Here is a 19,564-nt window from a genome sequence, read left to right as displayed (position 1 = left end):
TTGACACCATTGTATAACAGGAAAAAAAAAAAAAAAGGTTCATTTGGAATCACAGACCTTTTACTTTTCTGGTGGACCATCCAGAAAGATGAAACATGGTTACTGGAAGAAAGATCCAAAATAAGAATAGGGTCCTGCCAAAAGAATAAATAATGGAAAAGGAAATAATATGTATCAGAGGTAAATATTCCACGTATAGGAGTTTTTACATACAAAGAACAGTTGCATGTATATATTTAGACTAAAGTTAATACCTTCTCCAGAACCCAACCACCCTGAACAAATAATGTAAGATATATAGATTTCTGAATATCTGCTGAATATATGTGTACACTCCTGCGTGAAGAGATTATACCATGTTGTCGCTCAACACAATTCCCTTCTTTTGTTTTTTCCCAGACTGTGAACTCAGCTGGACAAGGAAGTCGATTTTCCAACTTCAAAGGAGAATTAATAGATATTCTCCAATCATAAACAGGTGCATTTAGTTCAGTATGAAGAACCGAGGCATCTGCACCTACACTGAGCCAAAATTGTCTGCTTCCAGTGTTAGAACAACGCAGAAGTATATCCTTCTTCTCAAGTTGATTCAAATTGAATGTAAAATTGGGCATTTTAGTTTCCTGCTTTTGTCTATAGAGTGAATCTTGATCAATGCAGGGTTGGTCCTTTCCGTATGCATAACCAGAACCAACAGCGACTGCACAACCCCATGAGTAAGGGGGCTCAGGAAGATCAACACAAGGACGGACTAGTAAACATTCATCAGAATCCTTGGACGTACTTCTCCAAGGTAAAACAGCAGAAGCACCAGAAACTATGTTAAAATTACTTGTTCCTGAAAAGCGATTCTGACCATGAATTAAAGACACATGACATATGGAAATATCCAATTTAACATCTGTATCATTTACAACTGTTGCAAGACCCCTGAAAATTACGTGCTTCTTGCCATTTTTCATGACAACTTCCATAGCAAAAAAATCATTCTGCAATGATTTGGGGACCACTGACACTGGAAGCAATGACCGAATACATTCCCCTACATCCTCCGAGCTAAGCCCAACCCAAAATCCTATGTCTCTATCTATAACATTCTCACTTTCTGCATCTGCTTTTAAGTTTGCAATAGTCTTCCTCTCAAAATAAGTTGTAGATGCCAATAGTAAGCCGTGGTCTTGCATGTCTTCGACATTGTTTTGCTGGGCCAGCAAAAAGGAACAATGAAGCCAAAAATTATATTGGAGAAAATGAGTATCAGTAAGCATAAACGAAATGAAATAAAATAGCTCACCATTCTCCTTAAAGGATATGACACAAGATTCTGAGCATTATATGGTTGATTCAACATCCTCACTGAAGCTACCTTCTTCAACATGTTTGCACTATGTCCAACAGAAAAGGAAAGGGACCCAATGACTTCACCTGGTAAACAGACACCAATTATTAGATTATATTAAATATAACTAAGACGAAAATTCTGATGATTTTCCATAACAAGTGCAAAGTAGCATAAAAGGTAGGGGGAAGAAAACCACGCCAAGACTTGATGCAACACTATCTAAAAACAGAACTCCAAATAAATTTTGACCCTTTCAAAGGTACCACATGAAAGAGATCACTCAAATAATACAGATTCTTGTTTCTAGAATAAAGTGAACCTGAATCCCATGAGAACATTTCAGAGGAAGCATGGTTGAAGATAAACACATTGGTTTCCATAATCAATACAAGGTAAGGGTAATGCAAGGAGTAAGAATTCACTTGACCAATGAATGCCGCACTAATCTTAAATTTAATAGAGAATGTGAAGCAGCCCAAGTGCAGAAATGAATAAAATCACAAAGTTTGAAACCACAGATGCCTTAGCAACTTTATTTGAAGAAATTCTAATCCAGAGGTTCATGGTCCAGTAACACATACCTTTTCCAGCTTTTGCTGCAAGGTTTGTCACCTCCACTTCCAACTTAGCTGGGGCCTGCATCATATACATGTTGGGATTCTTTTGAAAGGTAGAATTGTAGGCAAGTTTACAAAAACTTCATCAAGAATTAAAAATAAGAAAAAGTACAAAGACAAATGTAGGGAGCATGTAATAAGTGTGGAAACAAAATAAATTTACAGAGATACAGATGAACTTCTAAAACACCAAATTACATGCAAAAGTCAAATAACAACAGAAGTATGCTGTTCTATAAAACTGAAATGCCCAATGGGGATACATTTATGAAAATAATCTTGCAGTCAAAGAAGCACAAGGAAGCCTGTAAGAAATTTACCCCCAGAAAATTTTCAAATAAAGTTCGAAGAGGGGAGAGAGAGTAAAAAATAAATCTTGTATCATGATGTAGCAAAAAAATATAAGACAAAACAAAAGCATACATTTCATGTAAGGAGTTCATAAAATACGGAATAAGAGAGAGAATGATGCAATGAGGAGAAAAAAACCCTCTTCCAAAAGCAGGATTCCACAAAAAATCATTACAATAATTAATCTAAATTGCACCCTCCACTTTGGCTTATAGATACACTTCTGGATTAGCAAACCTTTTGACCAATGAACAGGTTGACATGTCCAAAAATCTGACTAAAATTAGATTGGCACGTCTACAATATCTGTCCAATAAAAAACAATGTATATCTACAGGTTTCTGTAATCCGCTTTTGCTTGATAATTAAAGAATTCTCAAGACTAATTGCTTCATCAAGCCCTTCAAACAAACCCAAATCCTTGGAAATTTGCTCAACTACATATCCTGCTAGTTTGAAGTAAAAAAGGAAAAATCACCTTCCTTTGATGGTCCAACTATTTCCTCCGATACAAAGCTGTCCTAGGATAACAAGAGAATACCTAATATTCTCTTTGATATGTAAAAAAATTATTGATGAGAAAGAACTACCTAGTGTATACTGGAAGTAGACATAAGATAACTTATAAGAAAACAATGTATTACAAACAGAATCACAGAGAATCTATGAAATCTAAGATAGAAGACATTTTGTTCGGACTTGAAAAAAGAGAGGGTTCAACAAACCATGGAGGTTTCCACGTCCTCAAAAGTATGCTGATTCCTTCCTCTCCAGTCTTCACAGTATCCCAATAGACATTGGGGGACTAGGTTCACACAAGCATTTTTTCAAACCAATATACCAAGCTGTCTTAGGCTAACAAGAGAGTGCTCAATAAAATATACGTTTGGAGGACTTTGAAAGGCAAAGGTTTATAAACTGTGACACTAGGATGAAGATGCCTCAATCCAATCCAATCCAATCCAATCTAACAAAGAGGCAAAACGAGATTTTATTTATTTATTTATTTTATTTTAAAGATTGCAGCTCGAATGGCCCAAAGAGAAAGTGAAAGATAAGCCTTGGCCAAACTAAAGAAAAAATTCTAGCGCGCTAGATATTATGATAGATGCTTGCAACCAACACTTAATTTTATGTATATTTTTATACCCACTGATTATAGTTTTGGTGCAATGTCTCCCTTCTAAGCCATCTAAATTGATAGTTCACAAGTGAAATAAGTTAATTCTAATAATAACATAAAAGCAAAAGAGAATAAGCATAGCACAAATTAAAGCTATCTCATACATTTTTTTTTTTTTTATAGGTAATAGAAGTTTTATTGACTAAAAAGTACACCGTGTTCATGATGGTCAACACACTGTACTTGAAACAAACAAAAACAAATCCAAGAGCAGAATAAGATACCTTTCGAGGAACTTCAAATATGAAAAGTTCATTCCACTTCACAGTGCCTGTATCAAGCTTATTGATTTTTGAAACTAAAGGCTTAACACATTTAGTCCTTGCACTCTGAGGAAAAAGCTTTTGTTGATCTGTTGCATGACTATCAATGACAAGGCGCAAAGCACAGAAAAAGTTATGGCTATTGCCATCATCAATGACAGGTAGACCCTGGAAAATATAGAAAAAGTTATTTTCTTTCAAGAGGCAGTAGTGAATATGAAAAAATGAATATCTTGACTAAGAATTTCATAATCTTTAGCCAGATTTACAACCTTAGCTTCAATAATCTGTACAGCTATATAATAACGTGTATCCCTCGAGTCATCCGCGACATTCAACCTGTCTGAAAACCTTGGAGGTGGAATCCAAACAGAAGCACTGTCACCATGACGTAGCTGGTCAACTTTATCTGAATTTTGCTCAACTTTTTTCAGATAAATATCACACCCAAGTTTATTTTCTAAAATCACAGTCTGAAAATCATCTTCATCCAATGCAGAAAAAGTTGGATCATCTCCATGTCTCTGATGATCACCAGCTTCCTGCAAAGATAGTGAGCAAGTAAAGCATTGAAAAAATCTTCTTATTATGAAAATCAGCTCAAGATCAAGACCTCATTTAGCTTTGTTGCTTTCTTTTCAAGTTCTAATTGCCTTCTCCATGAAAGAATGCTCCCTACAAAAGTCTCAAGATTTGCAGCACTGACATTTATGTTCAGCATATTTGTAGCAGCAACACGCACTCTCTTCCCAAGTTTTGATGGTTGGTGTATATTGGTATCATAAGTTTCAAACCTTAAAAAAGGTGAAGTAAAATAACATTAATCAAGGGCAAAGAGATTTAAAATTTATAAAAGGAATCAAAAGGCAAACCAAATTTTACTTAAATATTCCATCAAATGGCTCAATAAGGGGCTCCCAGGCTTCTAATTGTGCGTTGAAGGCCGATGAGGCAATAGAGCAAATCAGAACTGCATTCATTGCCTCTAGTTGACCGTGTGTTGCAAGCTTGATATTGGTGATTGTTGTGTCAAATAGTGGTGTCATCTGAAAGGGTTTAAAATGTATCATAATAAATACATAGATTAGAAGAAACAGAAACTACTTAAACATCAGAATCTAGGTGTTCAGGTCATTTAAAAAACAAACCATTCCACACATGCTGTCAAGAATGGTCAAAGAGAAACGTCTTAGCTTCAATTCAGCAGTTATGTTCTCCTGGGCCTTTGGCTTCACTGAATCACCAATGGTGTAAGCCAAACGACTTGATGGTTTTTTCAGATCAGCACGAGCAAGAAAAGTACAGGCCTACAGAAACAAAAGACTACTATAAACATTATAATTTCCCTCTCTCTAAGTAAAAGTTTAAAATGAACAATAAGCTAAACAGATAACATTGGATCTTATCATCCTTATCCAAAAGTGAAAAGAAAAATCTAAATATAAATAAAAGAAACAATTAGAAGTATGTAGTGAAATAATTAAATTATCGGTAATTTAACATGGTATCAAAGTAGGAGGTCCTGAGTTTAATCCCTGTTTCCTCCACTCTACCTCCCATTTAAAATCCCACGTATTAAGCCTCACCTATTAAAAGGGAGTCTAAGCCCACACGTGAGGGAGTGTGTTAGAAATATGTGGTTAAATGATCCTTTTGTGAGAATCGGTAATTTAACATAAACATTTGAGGAAGGAAAGAGAAGTTCAAGATTTACAATTATCATCAAATAGGGAAGCCAAAAAAAATCTAGACAACAAGATCAGCGTCCTGGATCAATGAGAATTCATTTTAACCTGATTTTCAACTTTCCAAATGCTCCAGCATTGAGATGATTTTGAACTTGAAGATCTTGAAATGGGATCGTCAAGAATATTAGCTTGGCTAACAAGATCCATTCTGGGGCAGCAAAATGAATCCAGGCGAGGTGCTTCATCTATTCTGGAGACTACACATCCTAGAGAAGCATAACCAGGAGGAGCAATTGGGTACCAGAAGAAAATGTCATCAAAACCTTTTCCTGTGATATGGGCAACTCTAGTAAACTGCACAGGCTTTGCAGAGATTTCAGGACTATTGGCCTTGAATATTATGCCCAAAGCAGGTGGTTCTAAGCTGAAAGGGATAAAATTTAACTAGAAATTGTAAATAGGAACTCATAAAGAGATTAACAGAAATATAGATTAAAAATAACTAAAATATACTATAAAGAAAATTTGCAAGATCGAAAGGTCTCACCCTTCGGTAATGCAGTCACCCAGTATGGCATAACCTGGACGTGCAATAGGTCGCCATATTGAGACTGGCCGCCGGAGGTCACTACGCTTGTCCCACCAGATTCGTTCGAAGTTGGGGATTGCAACATAACAATTAGTTGCTTTTGAAATTGATCTAACAATGTCCCATCCAGATGAATTTGCACTCTGTTCATTTGTTTGACTTCTGTAGCCATGATCATCAGTCAAATCTGAGGCTAACTCTTCAGGGGCAGAATGATGCCGATTTGGGTTCACGAGAAGATGATTCAGGTCAAAACTTTTTTCTTTGGTAGGGCATTCAGCTGAAGGATGGGCAAAATATGAACCAACAACATTGTCTAGACGCCAGATGCTAAATCCATTTGTGAAACAAGAATTTGAAGGGGCACTAAGTATACATTCTAAACTCATTGTTGATGTGACTAGGTCTGAACGTATACAATAGACAACATGATTTGGCGGCGGCTGGTTTCCTATATTTACTACACACCCCAATGCTGTGTATCCAGGCGGTGCAACAGGCATCCAAAGAGAGCAATCACTATCAAGATCAGAATGGCCTTTACCTCTATCAAATCCTTGAATACCAGATAACAAACCAATGAGATTGAAACCAATGGGCTTCCTCACACGCCCATATGTATTACTCACCGCCATCACTGCTTGTGAAGGAGGAATTGGCCTGAACATATTATGACAAACCAAATTTATCAAAACATAGCATCTAAAATATATATACATCCATACTTATCAAAAAATAAATATATATATATATATACATCCACATTAAGTCCACAACCAAGCTATCATACTCACCCCACCCCACTAAAAAAATACAACAAACTTCAAAGTCCTCTTTCCTGATATGTTTGTCCTGGTCCACTAAGCATTACAATTTCACCCATATTTGAGGGGGCTGAATGAGAAGGATAAGAGGCTCCAAATTAGGAATCTTATTAGAATATGACGGGCTGATGTCATTTGCCTACAGGAGACAAAGATGGAGCTTATCACTATGGGTTTAATTAGAAGTCTTTGGGGTCGTCAACACGTTGATTGGGTTTATTTGAGTTCAATAGGTGCTTCAGGTGGGATTTTGGTTATGTGCAATAGGAGAGTGGTGGAGAAGTTAGAAGAAGCTGTAGGTCAATTTTTGGTGTCCTGCAGATTTAGAATATGGGGAATAATTTTGAATTGGTGTTTACCGGTGTATTTTTTTCCTAATGTGGATAGTGAGAAAAGGCTGATGTGGGAGGAATTGGCACCTAAGTGGTAAGAACACTATCCAAAATATCCATTAAAAACGGCTTGTTAGGGTCTAAACAGACCACTTCCCGATTTCTTTGGAGGTGGAAATATTCATAAGGGACGAAGGCCTTTTCGTTTTGAGGACGTGTGGCTTCAGGTGGATGGTTTCGTGGGGAAGGTGAAGAATTGGAGGGACTCTTGTCACTTTTATGGAACTCCTAGTCATAGGCTAGCTATAAAGTTGAAAGTTTTCAAGGAAGATTTAAAGAAGTGGAATGAAACAAAGTTCAGAAATATAACCATAAAGAGATTGAATTTGTGGAATGATTTGAATGCCTTGGATTCTAAAGAGGAAAGGTTTTCTTTATCTGCTGATGAGAAGCTTGAAAAAGAGAGGATTCGCATGGAAATAGAGAAGACCTCCTTATTGGAAGAAATTAGGTGGCAACAGAAATTGAGGGTGCTATGTTTAAGGGAAGGGGATTGCAATACAAATTTTTTTCACCGAATGGCTAATTCTAATAGAGGAAATAATAGTATTGGCAGCCTCAAGATTGAGGGAGTGTTGACATCAGATCAGGAAGTTATTGACAATGGGATTATTAAGTTTGATAAGAACCTCTACATGGAAGATAGGGTCCATAGCCCCCACCCAGATTTTTCCCAGGAATTCTGAGGATAGGGCTATGAAGCAGAGATTTTAGGGGTGGTCAAGGATTTTAATGGAGATAAAGCTCCTAGACCCGACGGTTTTCCTATGGATTTTTTACTTGTTGGGCCATTCTATTAAAACGTATATTTTAGAAATCTTTTAGTATTTTTTTGATAATGCTTAGTTTGAGAAAAGTTTGAATGCCACTTTCATTTCCTTAATTCCTAAAAAAATTGATGTAGTTGAGGTAAGCGATTTTTGGCTTATTAGTTTGATTGTGGGGTGTATAAAATTATTGCTAAAGTTTTAGCTAACATACTAAAATTGGTGCTTGGGGACATTATTTATGAATCTCAAAATGCATTGTTAAAGACATGCAGATTTTAAATTTCATTCTTATCGCCAATGAATGCTTGGATAGTAGGCTGAAAACAAAAGTTTCTAGGGTGTTGTGTAAGTTGGATGTAGAGAAGGCAATATGATCATGTGAACTGGGGCTTCCTCATTTATATGTTAGATCGCTGTACTTTTCCTAAAAAATGGAGAAGGTGGGTTTCTTTTTGCATCTCTATGGTCAAATTTTCTATTCTTATTAATGGAGCTCCTTGTGGGTTTTTTGAGAGCTCTAGGGCATAAGACAAGGTGATCCGTAATCCCCTTTATTGTTTGTAATTGTTATGAAAGCATTTAGTAAAAAATGTTGGATAAGGCAGCGAGGGATGGTCTCATGTTTGGAGTTAGTGTGGGTCCCGTGAGTAATTCCTTGAAGGTTACCCAACTTCTCTTCGCCGATAATACCTTGTTTTATGTGATGCTGATCTTGGTCACATTCTGCTTCTCAGGTTGGTGTTTTTTTGGATTGTAGTATCTGGACTGAAAATTAACATGGGAAAGTTAGAATTAGCCCCTGTGAGTGTGGTTCCAAATATAGCAAATTTCGTAGATGTGCTAGGGTGAAAGCAAGGCTCATTCCCAATGAAATATTTAGGTCTTCCTTTGGGTACAAATTTCAAAGATAGTTCCATTTGGAACCCTATTATTGAGAAGACGGAGAGGAAATTAGCAGGATGGAAACAGTTGTATCTTTCAAAAAGAAGTAAAGTTACTTTAATTAAGAGTACTTTATCTAATCTAACAACTTATTTCCTATCTTTTTCCTATCCTAGTGGAAGTTGCAAACCATATTGAACAACTTTGATGAAACTTTCTTTGGAGTGGTTTAAACTCACCTAGCGAAATGCGCTACGGTTTGTGCTCCTCTTCAATCAAGAGGCTTGGCTATTAGAAGTTTGAGACATTTCAATAAAGCGCTGTTTGGAGATTTGGGAATGAGAAACAAGCTTTGTAGAGGAGAGTGATAGGGATTAAGTATGGTTGTGAAAGGGAAGGTTGGTGCTCTCTTCCCATAATCGGTCCTGATGGAGTGAGTTTGTGTAAGTCTATTAGTCGTGATTGGCCTTCTTTATCTCATCACATCCAGTTTGAGATTGGGGTTGGGCCTACTGTTAAATTCTGGCAGGATGTTTGGCGTGGGGACCACTCTTTGAGAAGCTTCTATCCAAAATTATTCACTATAAGTCAAAATAAGGAGGTTAATGTGGCTGATCTGATGAAATTCCCAAATGGTGTTCGCTTTTGGGATTTGAATTTTGTAAGAGCCATCTAGGATTGGGAATTGAAGTCTTTATCCACTTTCATGGATAGTATTTACGGAGTCTCTTTGAGGGGAGTTAGGAAGGATAAGATTTGTTGGATGCTTGCTAACAAGAGAGATTTTTAGGTTCGTTCATTTTACCAGATATTGACTAAAATATTAGACCAATCCTTTACTTGGGAGACTATTTGGAAGCCTAGGATCCCTCCTAAAGTTGCTTTTTTTGTTTGGACTGTAACTTTGGGGAATATTTTGACAATTCATAATCTTCAGAAGCAGAAAATTTGGATTTTAGGTTGGTGTTGTATGTGTAAAAGAAATGGGGGGAATCAGTAGGTCATCTCCTTACCCATTGTCCTATTGCTTCTGACCTGTGGTCTATGGTGTTCACTTTGTTTGGCACTCATTGAATTATGCCAATGATGGTGGTTGAACTTTTGGCTATTGGCAAGGAAAGTTTGGGCGCCATTGGAATGGTGCTATTTGGATGGTGGTCCCTCATTGTTTGGTGAGGCACATTTGGCAGGAGAGAAATAACCAGCAATTTAAGGATTTTGAAAAAGTAGTTCCAGAACTTAAAATTTTCTTCTTTAAGATTCTTTTGGACTGGGTTGCAGTGTTAGACTTTTGTTCTATTTTTTCAGTCCATGGTTTAATGGACGCTTGTACTTTAGGCACTTGACTGTACTTTGTCCCTAATGTATACTTCTTGTATACTCAGGTGACATTCTTTTCTTTCTTTTTTTTTTTCTTTTTTAACATCTTCTTCATTACTTATCCAAAAAAAAAAAACATTATAAATCCAAAGACCATTCATTAAGAACCAAGTAAAGGTCTCTGTGTATGTGTCTGTGTCTTTATCTCTATCTCTATCTTTGGTAAGCAAATTAACTCGCACAACCATTATAAATCCATCTCATGACCTAAACCTCCACCAATTGTTTTTCCCCTAATGGTAAGTCACATATGCACATCGAGTCTAGAACTCACAACCTCACCCTCCAACAGTTGTTTATGAGAAGAGATGCCTTTTGATCCAATGACCATTCAATTAACCATATGAACCAACTAAAGGATCATTGAAAAAGCACTTCTATATCTCATCCTTTGAATCTCAATTTAAGTATTGATTAACCATTAAAGTAGGAAACTACAAGAGTAGATGTAGCCACACAAATGTGGAAAGGAAAGAAAAATATAAGGCAGGATGGTTTATGAGAAACTTATAGTCAACAGAAATTACACCAAACTGGAGTAAGAACCTGAATTTGTCAATCATAAACAAAAGATAAAAAATGGTGACTAGTTCAAACTACTAGCAAGCTACAAAGGATGTTACTAAGTTATGTCATTTTCTATATTCTGTTCTGTCTTCAAAATAACTAGATGAAAATACAAGGAACCACAATTTTATTTCAAGTCAAAACAACATCATTTTATCAAAGAATCATAAGCATGTGGCACATTCCTATCTAAACACTCATTCTAGTAACATCACATATTATTTTATAAGTCACTAACATGAAAACTATAAATTATCATACTAAAAAGAAAAATTTACAAATCAATTTAATGTAACTCTACCTTGAAGTCACACAATCTCCCAATATAACATAATTTGATGGAGCTCGAGGTCTCCAAAAGGTAAGGTTATTACAGGTCCCATTTTCTGCACAATATAGCCCCATATGTATGTAAGAAAAGAGCAGAAAGTCAATTAAGACTCAGAGAACCAGTTCATGAAGCTAGAGCAAACTACTCTAAAGAACAATCATTAATGTCTAACAAGAATGCAATAATCAATCAAAATTAAATTTACTCTAGCTAATTTGAAGACAACCTTTTGGGGACACCCATAACCGGTCAAAGTTGGTACAGGGAGCAAGGGGTATTGCATTTCCAAATTCTAATGCAGCAGCTGCCTGATTTTGAAGATTGAGAATGACAGAAATGGCACTAAGTGAAAGATGGATACATATATCAGTTGATATCAGAGAAATATTTGTTTTGTCTTTAACAGAAGTATATCCGCCTGAAATATCCACTGGATCAAGAATGATAAAACCAGAACCAGCCTCAACAGTGAGATCTTTCACCAAGGCTCGAATCCAGGTATCATTTTCTTTTGATGCATACCTGTTCAAATAAATAAGTTATTTACTAGTAAAAGCATAAAATTTGTGATAAATGTTTGCATGCACAAAATTGAAATGAAGATATTATTTCTCAAAAATAATGTCATAAGAGTATTAAAATTCCTCCTCTATATGGCTGAAAGAAAGATACAAATTTCACAAGTAGACCAGACAAAAGAAGAACAGACGTAACAGAAACAAGTGAAAGGACTTTTGATAAAAATATCTCTCAGAAACTCCTCATTTGCTAAAAAGAGATTCTCAAGTGAAAGCCCAAGCAGGATGGAGATATTCACCTCCATAGAGTAATATCAAGTATGGCACACAATACAAGTAGGCTTCCAAGCCAGTCATGTGGGCCACACTATACTAACAAAAGGTGCAGCTGAACAACAAAGCTTTACTTAGAAGTGCAAAATACACAACAAAGGATATAACATGTTACACATGCACACATCAACATAAGGCAACAAAATATACCTTCCTATGATCTACAATTATGAAATTTTAGGAGAATGTGTGTTACTCAGGAAATATGGTTGAAACTGTTCTTTAAAAAGTTTTCTTTTACTTATCACAAGATTTAGCAGTTGAATTCATCTAATAGAATCCCTCAATCTTTACCATAAGCTTTTTCCCGTATACCAATCTTGTGTTTCAAAGAGAGAGAGAGAGAGAACTAAGTCTTAATACCAACTATATCAGAGGCATTAATTTCTTGTCAATCATAAATTTTTACTAAATTTATATCTCCTATAAGATAGCTCCTGGGAATAGGACAAACTAATTAGCCCATCAGGGGTGATAAGTCCCTAGATGATGCACTTCATTTTTAAAACTAGCTGTTACTAGCTTATGTTGTATAATAAGTAGTTTCCTTTTACTTTTTATAGCCCTTATCACTTGTAATAGAAAATTAGTTAGCTGATAGGTTGTTAGTGATAAGTGCACTAGCCTATTAATTAGTGAGAGAAATTAATTAGGCTTTGGCTAATCACATGGCAGCCACATGGTGGGTCATGTAACTAACTCAGCAGCTTGCATATGTAACTATAAATAAGCAAGGCAGCCCTCATTATAACTAGTTGAATTTGAATCCAAGAAATCTCCATCTATGAGGTATTATTCCAAGAGTGTGTCTCTTGAAGAGCTAGTTCATTCCTTCTTTTCTCTAAGCAACTTAACTTACTAAAACATCTTTCCTTTTCACCATTTTCCTCAATCACTAGATTACCCGGTAATTGGTTCTTGCGGGTGAGGTCAATTGCTCGTAAGAGTTGATTAATAGTGAGGTTGTACAATATGCTCTGCGACGTGCAAATAATTTGAGCGAAATTCTCCTATCTTATCAAAAAAGAAGAAGTTATATCCTATAAGGCTATGACCATAGTTGTAAGTATTGAATACGCAATAAGGGCATATCATAAGTGCTCATGAATAGCCCGATACATAAGTGCGTATAATATGAATTGTACGAATTGTACATATCGTACGATACATAAACATGTGGTTTTATTTGATTTAAACAAGTTGTTAGACTTTTTCCTAACACAAAATTATTGGGATACTTAATTAAGTCTAATAAAATAACATATCCATGAGTTTTCTTCCCCCCCCCCCCACCTGAGTTTTGGCTTAGGGAAAAATCTAGGGGAGGGTGCCTGCAGGTGGAGCTCAAAATTATGTATTAGGATAAATGGCATCATGTAGAAGTTTGTGTCAAGCATGTTCAATCATCTGCTTCATCTGTATGCGTAACTGGTGGTTTTTTAATGAATCAGGTATGCCTTATAGTCCAGGGCCTGCCGTAAATGGATATGGATTTGGCTTTCAAAGACCTCCATGGGCAGGAGGAGTATTACCTGATAATCCTGCCTCACGTAAACGTCGTGGAGGTATTTGCACCATCTTGTATCCTAAATTTCATTGTTGAGATTTTCCCATTTCCACTATAATTGTAATCTGATCAATCATCATCTATATGTTGAACGTTAATATTGATACAGTATCTTATGGTTTATTGGAAGTTATATGCAGTATTTTGTACTTTCTTTTGTTTGTGTTTATGTCTCTAGTTTGAAATAAATGATGGTGGGTGAGACTTTAAGTACTAATAATTACCTTTTTAATTATCCTCCACCTCGTGTCATTTTTTAATTTATGTCGGTGTTTTGATTTCTTTGTTTCAATGCTTTAAGAAACTTTGGTTAATAATAATTACCTTTCTGTAGTAAAGTATTACTTGGTCTATAATCAAAGGAAGCACGAGTGCACCATTTTCGTTGGCGCACCTGCGTCGGACTTGGCAAGACACACCATGTGGCCTGGATGCGGCTGCACGTGTGTCCCTGGCGAAATTTTTTTACCGACGTAGCCTGATTCGGTCTGAAATAGGACCTGATATGGACTGAAATACTTTAAAAAAAAAAACATTAATTTCAAACTTATCTTTTATTTAGTTTTAGTTTCAAACTTATCTTTCGATATTGTATTCTAATTTATGAACATCATGTAATGATTATGCATTTACTTTATTATCTACTATTGTTCTTAAATTGATATATGTTTACCATTATATGAAAAAAATGCATAGCAATATAAAAAAAAAAAAAAAAAAAAATTAATTAATAAATGTATCCTGCCGCCTTGTGTCCTACTTTATCAAAAATTTCTTTGTCGCCACACTGCACCAGCACCTGAACTCGAATTCTCACCCGCGCTTCCTAGTCTATAAGATGCTTGATTGTTTGTTATATTTCTAAGTTGGCCCTGATTTTGGTCCTATCTTCTTAAACTCATGGATTTCTCTCCAGCATAAACTCAAGCTTCAATACGTTCTCTTTTTGTATTTCTATCAGCAGTGCTGTATGTAAATTAAGCTGCGTGGTTGTATATGCAGGGCCAGATGGTGTACATGAAGGGGATTGGGTTTGCCCCAAATGTGAGAATGTTAACTTTGCCTTCAGAACCACTTGCAACATTAAGAAATGCGGGGCTCCCAGACCTTCTTCTGTAAGTGATTTATTTCTGGAATTGTTATTATGATGTTCACCATTTTAACATGTCCAAAGAGTTTTTGTATGTTCTTAAGTTTGATAGAAAATCTAGAAAGTCAACCACAAACCCAACGCATGTACAATTTATTCATAGTAGTCTGTCCCTTCATTATCCATGGTTTGAAAAAATTCCAATCCAATTCACAATGGCCCATCACAGTTTTTTTCTTGAATCCAAATTTTTTCAACTGGTGGTAGAGGAAGGAGGACGGTTTTTTTCGTTAAGGATTTTTGAGCGAAGTAGGTACTTCATGAAGTCGGTCTTCATGGGTAAGAATGTGGCACAATGGCTGATGAAGAGTATAGAACAGGTTGTCATTGGGATCAGTCCGAAGAATTTTTATTCGTTTAGGGAAGGTGATTTAGCTTACACCCTCCAACGGAGCTCCAACTCTTTTGGTATGTTCCTACTCTTGACTGAGTTTAAAGTTGGCGGGTCTAGGAGGTCCATTTTTATTCCGGAAGGCAGAGCTAAGAATGGTTGGAGGGTTTTTGGGTTAGAATTAAGGAAGCTGTTAGAACCTGAAAACTATGTGAATGGTGGCTCTGGTCTTTTGAAATTCGTAGCTCAGCACCACAAGGATATCTCAGGGGTTCAACCATTTAAAACCTTTGCTGATACGGTGCGTGGGCCTCAGGTGCAGGTCAGGGGCAGGATTCTGCCAAACCTGGTCAGCGCCCTTGATAAAGGGAAGTTGCTATTAGAAAAGAATGCAAGGGAGAAGCAGAACCCAGTTTTTGAACAGAGGCCGGTGAGCTTATCAGGTCCGGTGACTCTTGGAGGAAGAGAATTGGGTTCCCGATGCATTAATGAGAAGTTTGAATTTGGTGTGACTAATACGGTAAAAAAAAAAAAAGGAGTTCTCCGTTGAAAATCCATTCAAACTGGAATAAACACGCTAATGGTAAAGAGCGTGTACTAAGGCATCAGGTCTGGACCGGAGTAGGCCTGACCGTAGAGGTGGATGGGGAAGGAAATAGACGTGTAGCTTGGAACTCTAATAAAGGTGGACTTAGGAATTCTTTTTGCGGCAATAGTAATCGGAGGGAGCATGTGGTGGGTTAGTCAAGTGGGTCACGGGCTTATCAAAATTCTGTGGTGAATAAAGGTGTTTTGAGAAGGTCTAAATGGGTCATTAGAAGTCAGGATCACTCACAGGTTCAAAAGATTTCTGTGGTGGGCTCAGACCCTGAGTGTAACACTCAAGTGGGCCTCCCAGTTGTCTATTCTCCAAAGCCCACTGGCCCAACTAGGATGGCAAAGGGTGAGAGCTCTTTCTCGAGTGCTCAAAATCACAATCCCAATGCTCTAGCGATGCCCAACGCACCTCACGACCTTTGGGTTGCTCAGAATGGGACAGTGTGTCTCACCGTTGTTGCTGGATCTCTCGCCGTGGGGTCACCGGCGTCCTTGGACAAGGTGGGTTGCTCTTTAGTGGACTCATCGGAGGCTGGGAGGGTGACAGAGCATCTCGCCGAGTCCTTCTTTGATGGGCCTCGCGCCGAGGGCTCGCCGGCGATCTTGGACAAGGTGGGTTGCTCTCCGGTGGACTCGTCGGAGGCTGGGTGTCCTTTTTCTGATGGGTTTTGCGCCGGTGAGCCTCTGTTCTCACTAGTGCAGGTAGAGATGTCAAGGAGCAAGAAGCATGTGGTTTCCCCAGCGACGGTAATGCAGACTGATGCAGATGGAGGTTTGCTTGCTCAGCCGTGGTGTGCTTCGCTGGTAGGAATGTCGGGTTGTACCGAGAATCTTCAGCATATGATTTTCAGGTATAGCTCTGACCGGAATAGATTTTTGGGCTCAAATAAGTTGTCGGGTGGGTTGGTTTCTGAAGATATGAGGTCAGTGACTCTTGAACTTGTGCCGTGACTGGTTCGACCTTCTTTCCCTGATCTTTTTCTGGAGTTTTGGCGAGTTGGGTCAATGGGTTTTGGAGTATCGGGTAAGGAGGCAAATTCCTCCTCTACTAAGGAACTCTTAAGCCTTCCTAGGGAGGTCATGCTTGTGGAGGATGCTGCTGATTTATTTGTGGGCTCTGGTGAAGCAGAATTGTCAGATTGTTTACCTTTACAAATTATTGCTCCGAGTGTGTCGACAACTTCGGCGGAGTTGGAGGAGGTTACTGAGGTCTTGAGTATTGAGGCCAAAATAGATGTTTCTGGGTGGGTGAAACGAAGAATTCCTGGTTTCAGTAAATTGGTTGGGTTGTCAACGACCCGACATGAGAAGTTGTGCATTGCTCTCTTACAAAGGTTAGAAACTGAGATGGAGGCAGCCAATGTGTTACACCGGAAAGTAACAGGTACACAAGTAGTGGCTAAGTCCAAACACAAGGGACGTAGAGAGTTGCGAAACTTGATCTCTTCGGTGAATTATGATGGGAGATAGAGGTTGGTTTTGTGCTGGTGTCAGTGGGTGGGGATATTATTGTGGTTATGAAGATAAAAATGATTTCGTGGAATGTTAGAGGTTTAAATGATCCTCGAAAACGACTTGTGGTAGAGAATTTGTTAAGGGAATGGAAGTGTGATGTGGTTTGTTTACAAGAGACGAAAATTGCTAGCATGAATAGACAACTGGTTTGTAGTTTGTGGGGCTGTCCATATGTGGATTGGGCTGTGTTGGAGGCTGATCGGAATGCTGGTGGTATTTTGATTAGGTGGGATAAAAAGGTCTTGGATAAGATGGAAGTTATCGTTGGTACATTCTCAGTTTCGGTAAAGTGGCAAGGGGTGGGGGACGGTTTTATATGGGCATGTTCAGGAGTTTATGGCCCAAACGAGAACAACGAGAGGGGTCACATGTGGGATGAGTTGGTGGGTATTCAACAGTATTGGAGGATACCGTGGTGTTGCTTGGGGGATTTTAATATTATTCGCTTTCCCAGCGAGCGTAGGGGTGCGACAAGTTTGACCCTGGCTATGGAAAAATTCTCTGAATTTATTGAGGATCTTAATTTGATTGATTTGCCTTTGGAAGGAGGTAGCTATACATGGTCAAGTGGTACTGATCAACCCGCGATGTCTAGGATTGATAAAGCTTTGGTCACTCCAGACTGGGAGGAACATTTCCCAGATGTTATTCAAAGGATTTTACCCCGTCCTATCTCAGATCACAGTCCAATTCTCTTGGAGGCAGGGGGAATGGCAAGGGGGGAAAAGTCCGTTCAGATTTGAAAATATGTGGTTGAAGACGGAGGGATTTGTGGATAGGGTTCAATCTTGGTGGAATTGGCATTCTTTTGTAGGTACACCTAGCTTTGTGTTTGCGAAAAAATTAAAGGCTCTGAAAGAGGACATTGTACAATGGAATCGTCGAGAGTTTGGTAATGTAGAGCGTCAAAAGAAACTATTATTGGAGGAGTTGAAAACATTAGACGCTAAGGAAGGTGAGGTTGGTCTCACTGATGGGGAGATATGTCATAGGGCAGATTTGAGGTCCCAGGTGGAGCATCTTCTTTCCTTGGAGGAAATTTCCTGGAGACAAAAATCCAGGATGTTATATATCAAGGAAGGGGATAATAACACCAAGTTCTTCCACAGAATGGCTAACTCCCATAGACGGTATAATTACTTGAGGACCTTGGAGGTGGATGGAGTGGTTTTTGAGGAGGAATCTGAGATAACTAATCAGGTAGTCCAGTTTTATAAAAATTTGCTCAAGGAGTCTGAGGGGTGGAGGCCTTTTGTGGAGGGTTTGGAGTTTGATCGTATTGGNTTATGTATTAAATGAAAATATAATTATTTTTTTAATTTGTTATCATTGTTATAAGCCTACAAAGCTAGAATGCACAAAAAAAATATAAAGAAAAAATTATTAGAATAATAAAACAAAAAAGAGATAGTAAATGATAATGAAGAAAATGTCAATGAAAAAATAATTTTTGCAATATGATGAACATGATGGTAACAAACTTAGATGGAGTTGATTAAGCAAGATGATGAAAAGAAATTATTATTTTGGCTAATATATCATGTTTTATCACTTCCGAGTTTAAATCAATTTCAATGTGGACCTAGGAAGCATAGGCACGGATTTGGGTTCGGGTGCGGGTGCAGCAACTCAGCAATCTTTGAAAAAGTAAGGTGCGGGTGCAACAGGAGTGGAATACGTTTATTAATAAATTATTAAATATATTTTTATTTATATTTTCTATATATTGCTAAGCATATTTTTTCATATAATGGTAAACATATACCAATTTAAAAGCAAAATTAGATAGTAAAGTGACATAATTTAGGGTTTGAGATGAGTTTAGGGTTTTTTCTTTAAACTAGGATGTCAAAATCAATGTTATGAATACCATTTCGAACCCTGTTTTGGTTTCTCTATTGGAATGAAATATTTCGATACCAGCTGATTTTGGCATACCGTTTCAAGGCATACCGTTTTAAGATTACCGATAATTTTATACCACATCAAATTACTCATAATCAACATCAATATTCAATAACTCAAGGCAGACCACATATAAGAACCAAAATATATCACAAATCATACTATATAATTTGTATATTTATATATGTAAAATAATAACTACTCTTAAAATAAAAACTTAAAAATTTCATTAAAACAAATGACACAAATTTTATCTAAATTGCTATTTTAAACATAACCTACAATCCTAGAGTAATGTTATATTCAAAATATTTTTACAAAAAATATTTTTTAAACCACCATTTGAGCCAAATACTATAACTTTTTTTTAAACCACCATTACTAGTTTACCACCCCCAATTTATTATAAAATTATTGTGAAAATACTGTGTAATGGAAGTATCATTACAAAAATTCCTAATCCAATAAA

The 19,564-nt window shown here is 37.2% G+C and overlaps 1 protein-coding gene across 1 annotated transcript in view; it reads right to left on the bottom strand.

Annotated features, from left to right (window-relative positions):
• The window catches only part of LOC111999047 (uncharacterized), a 46,505-nt gene that overhangs the window by 358 nt on the left and 26,583 nt on the right, over nt 1-19,564 (bottom strand). The window contains exons 29-41 of the mRNA XM_065772708.1: nt 11,406-11,701; nt 11,150-11,234; nt 5,992-6,693; nt 5,550-5,868; nt 4,905-5,063; nt 4,639-4,802; nt 4,370-4,550; nt 4,029-4,298; nt 3,718-3,924; nt 1,924-1,978; nt 1,295-1,425; nt 255-1,202; nt 58-134 (exon numbers count right to left, since the gene is read on the bottom strand). Coding sequence (XP_065628780.1) covers nt 58-134; nt 255-1,202; nt 1,295-1,425; nt 1,924-1,978; nt 3,718-3,924; nt 4,029-4,298; nt 4,370-4,550; nt 4,639-4,802; nt 4,905-5,063; nt 5,550-5,868; nt 5,992-6,693; nt 11,150-11,234; nt 11,406-11,701 — 3,594 coding nt within the window. The remainder of the gene's footprint in view (nt 1-57; nt 135-254; nt 1,203-1,294; nt 1,426-1,923; nt 1,979-3,717; nt 3,925-4,028; nt 4,299-4,369; nt 4,551-4,638; nt 4,803-4,904; nt 5,064-5,549; nt 5,869-5,991; nt 6,694-11,149; nt 11,235-11,405; nt 11,702-19,564) is intronic.

This window comes from Quercus suber, unplaced genomic scaffold, assembly GCF_002906115.3.
Source record: "Quercus suber isolate HL8 unplaced genomic scaffold, Cork oak 2.0 scaffold_62, whole genome shotgun sequence".
Taxonomy (NCBI): domain Eukaryota; kingdom Viridiplantae; phylum Streptophyta; class Magnoliopsida; order Fagales; family Fagaceae; genus Quercus; species Quercus suber.
Note: the sequence above shows the minus strand (reverse complement) of the source record. Positions and strands in the feature narration are given on the sequence as shown.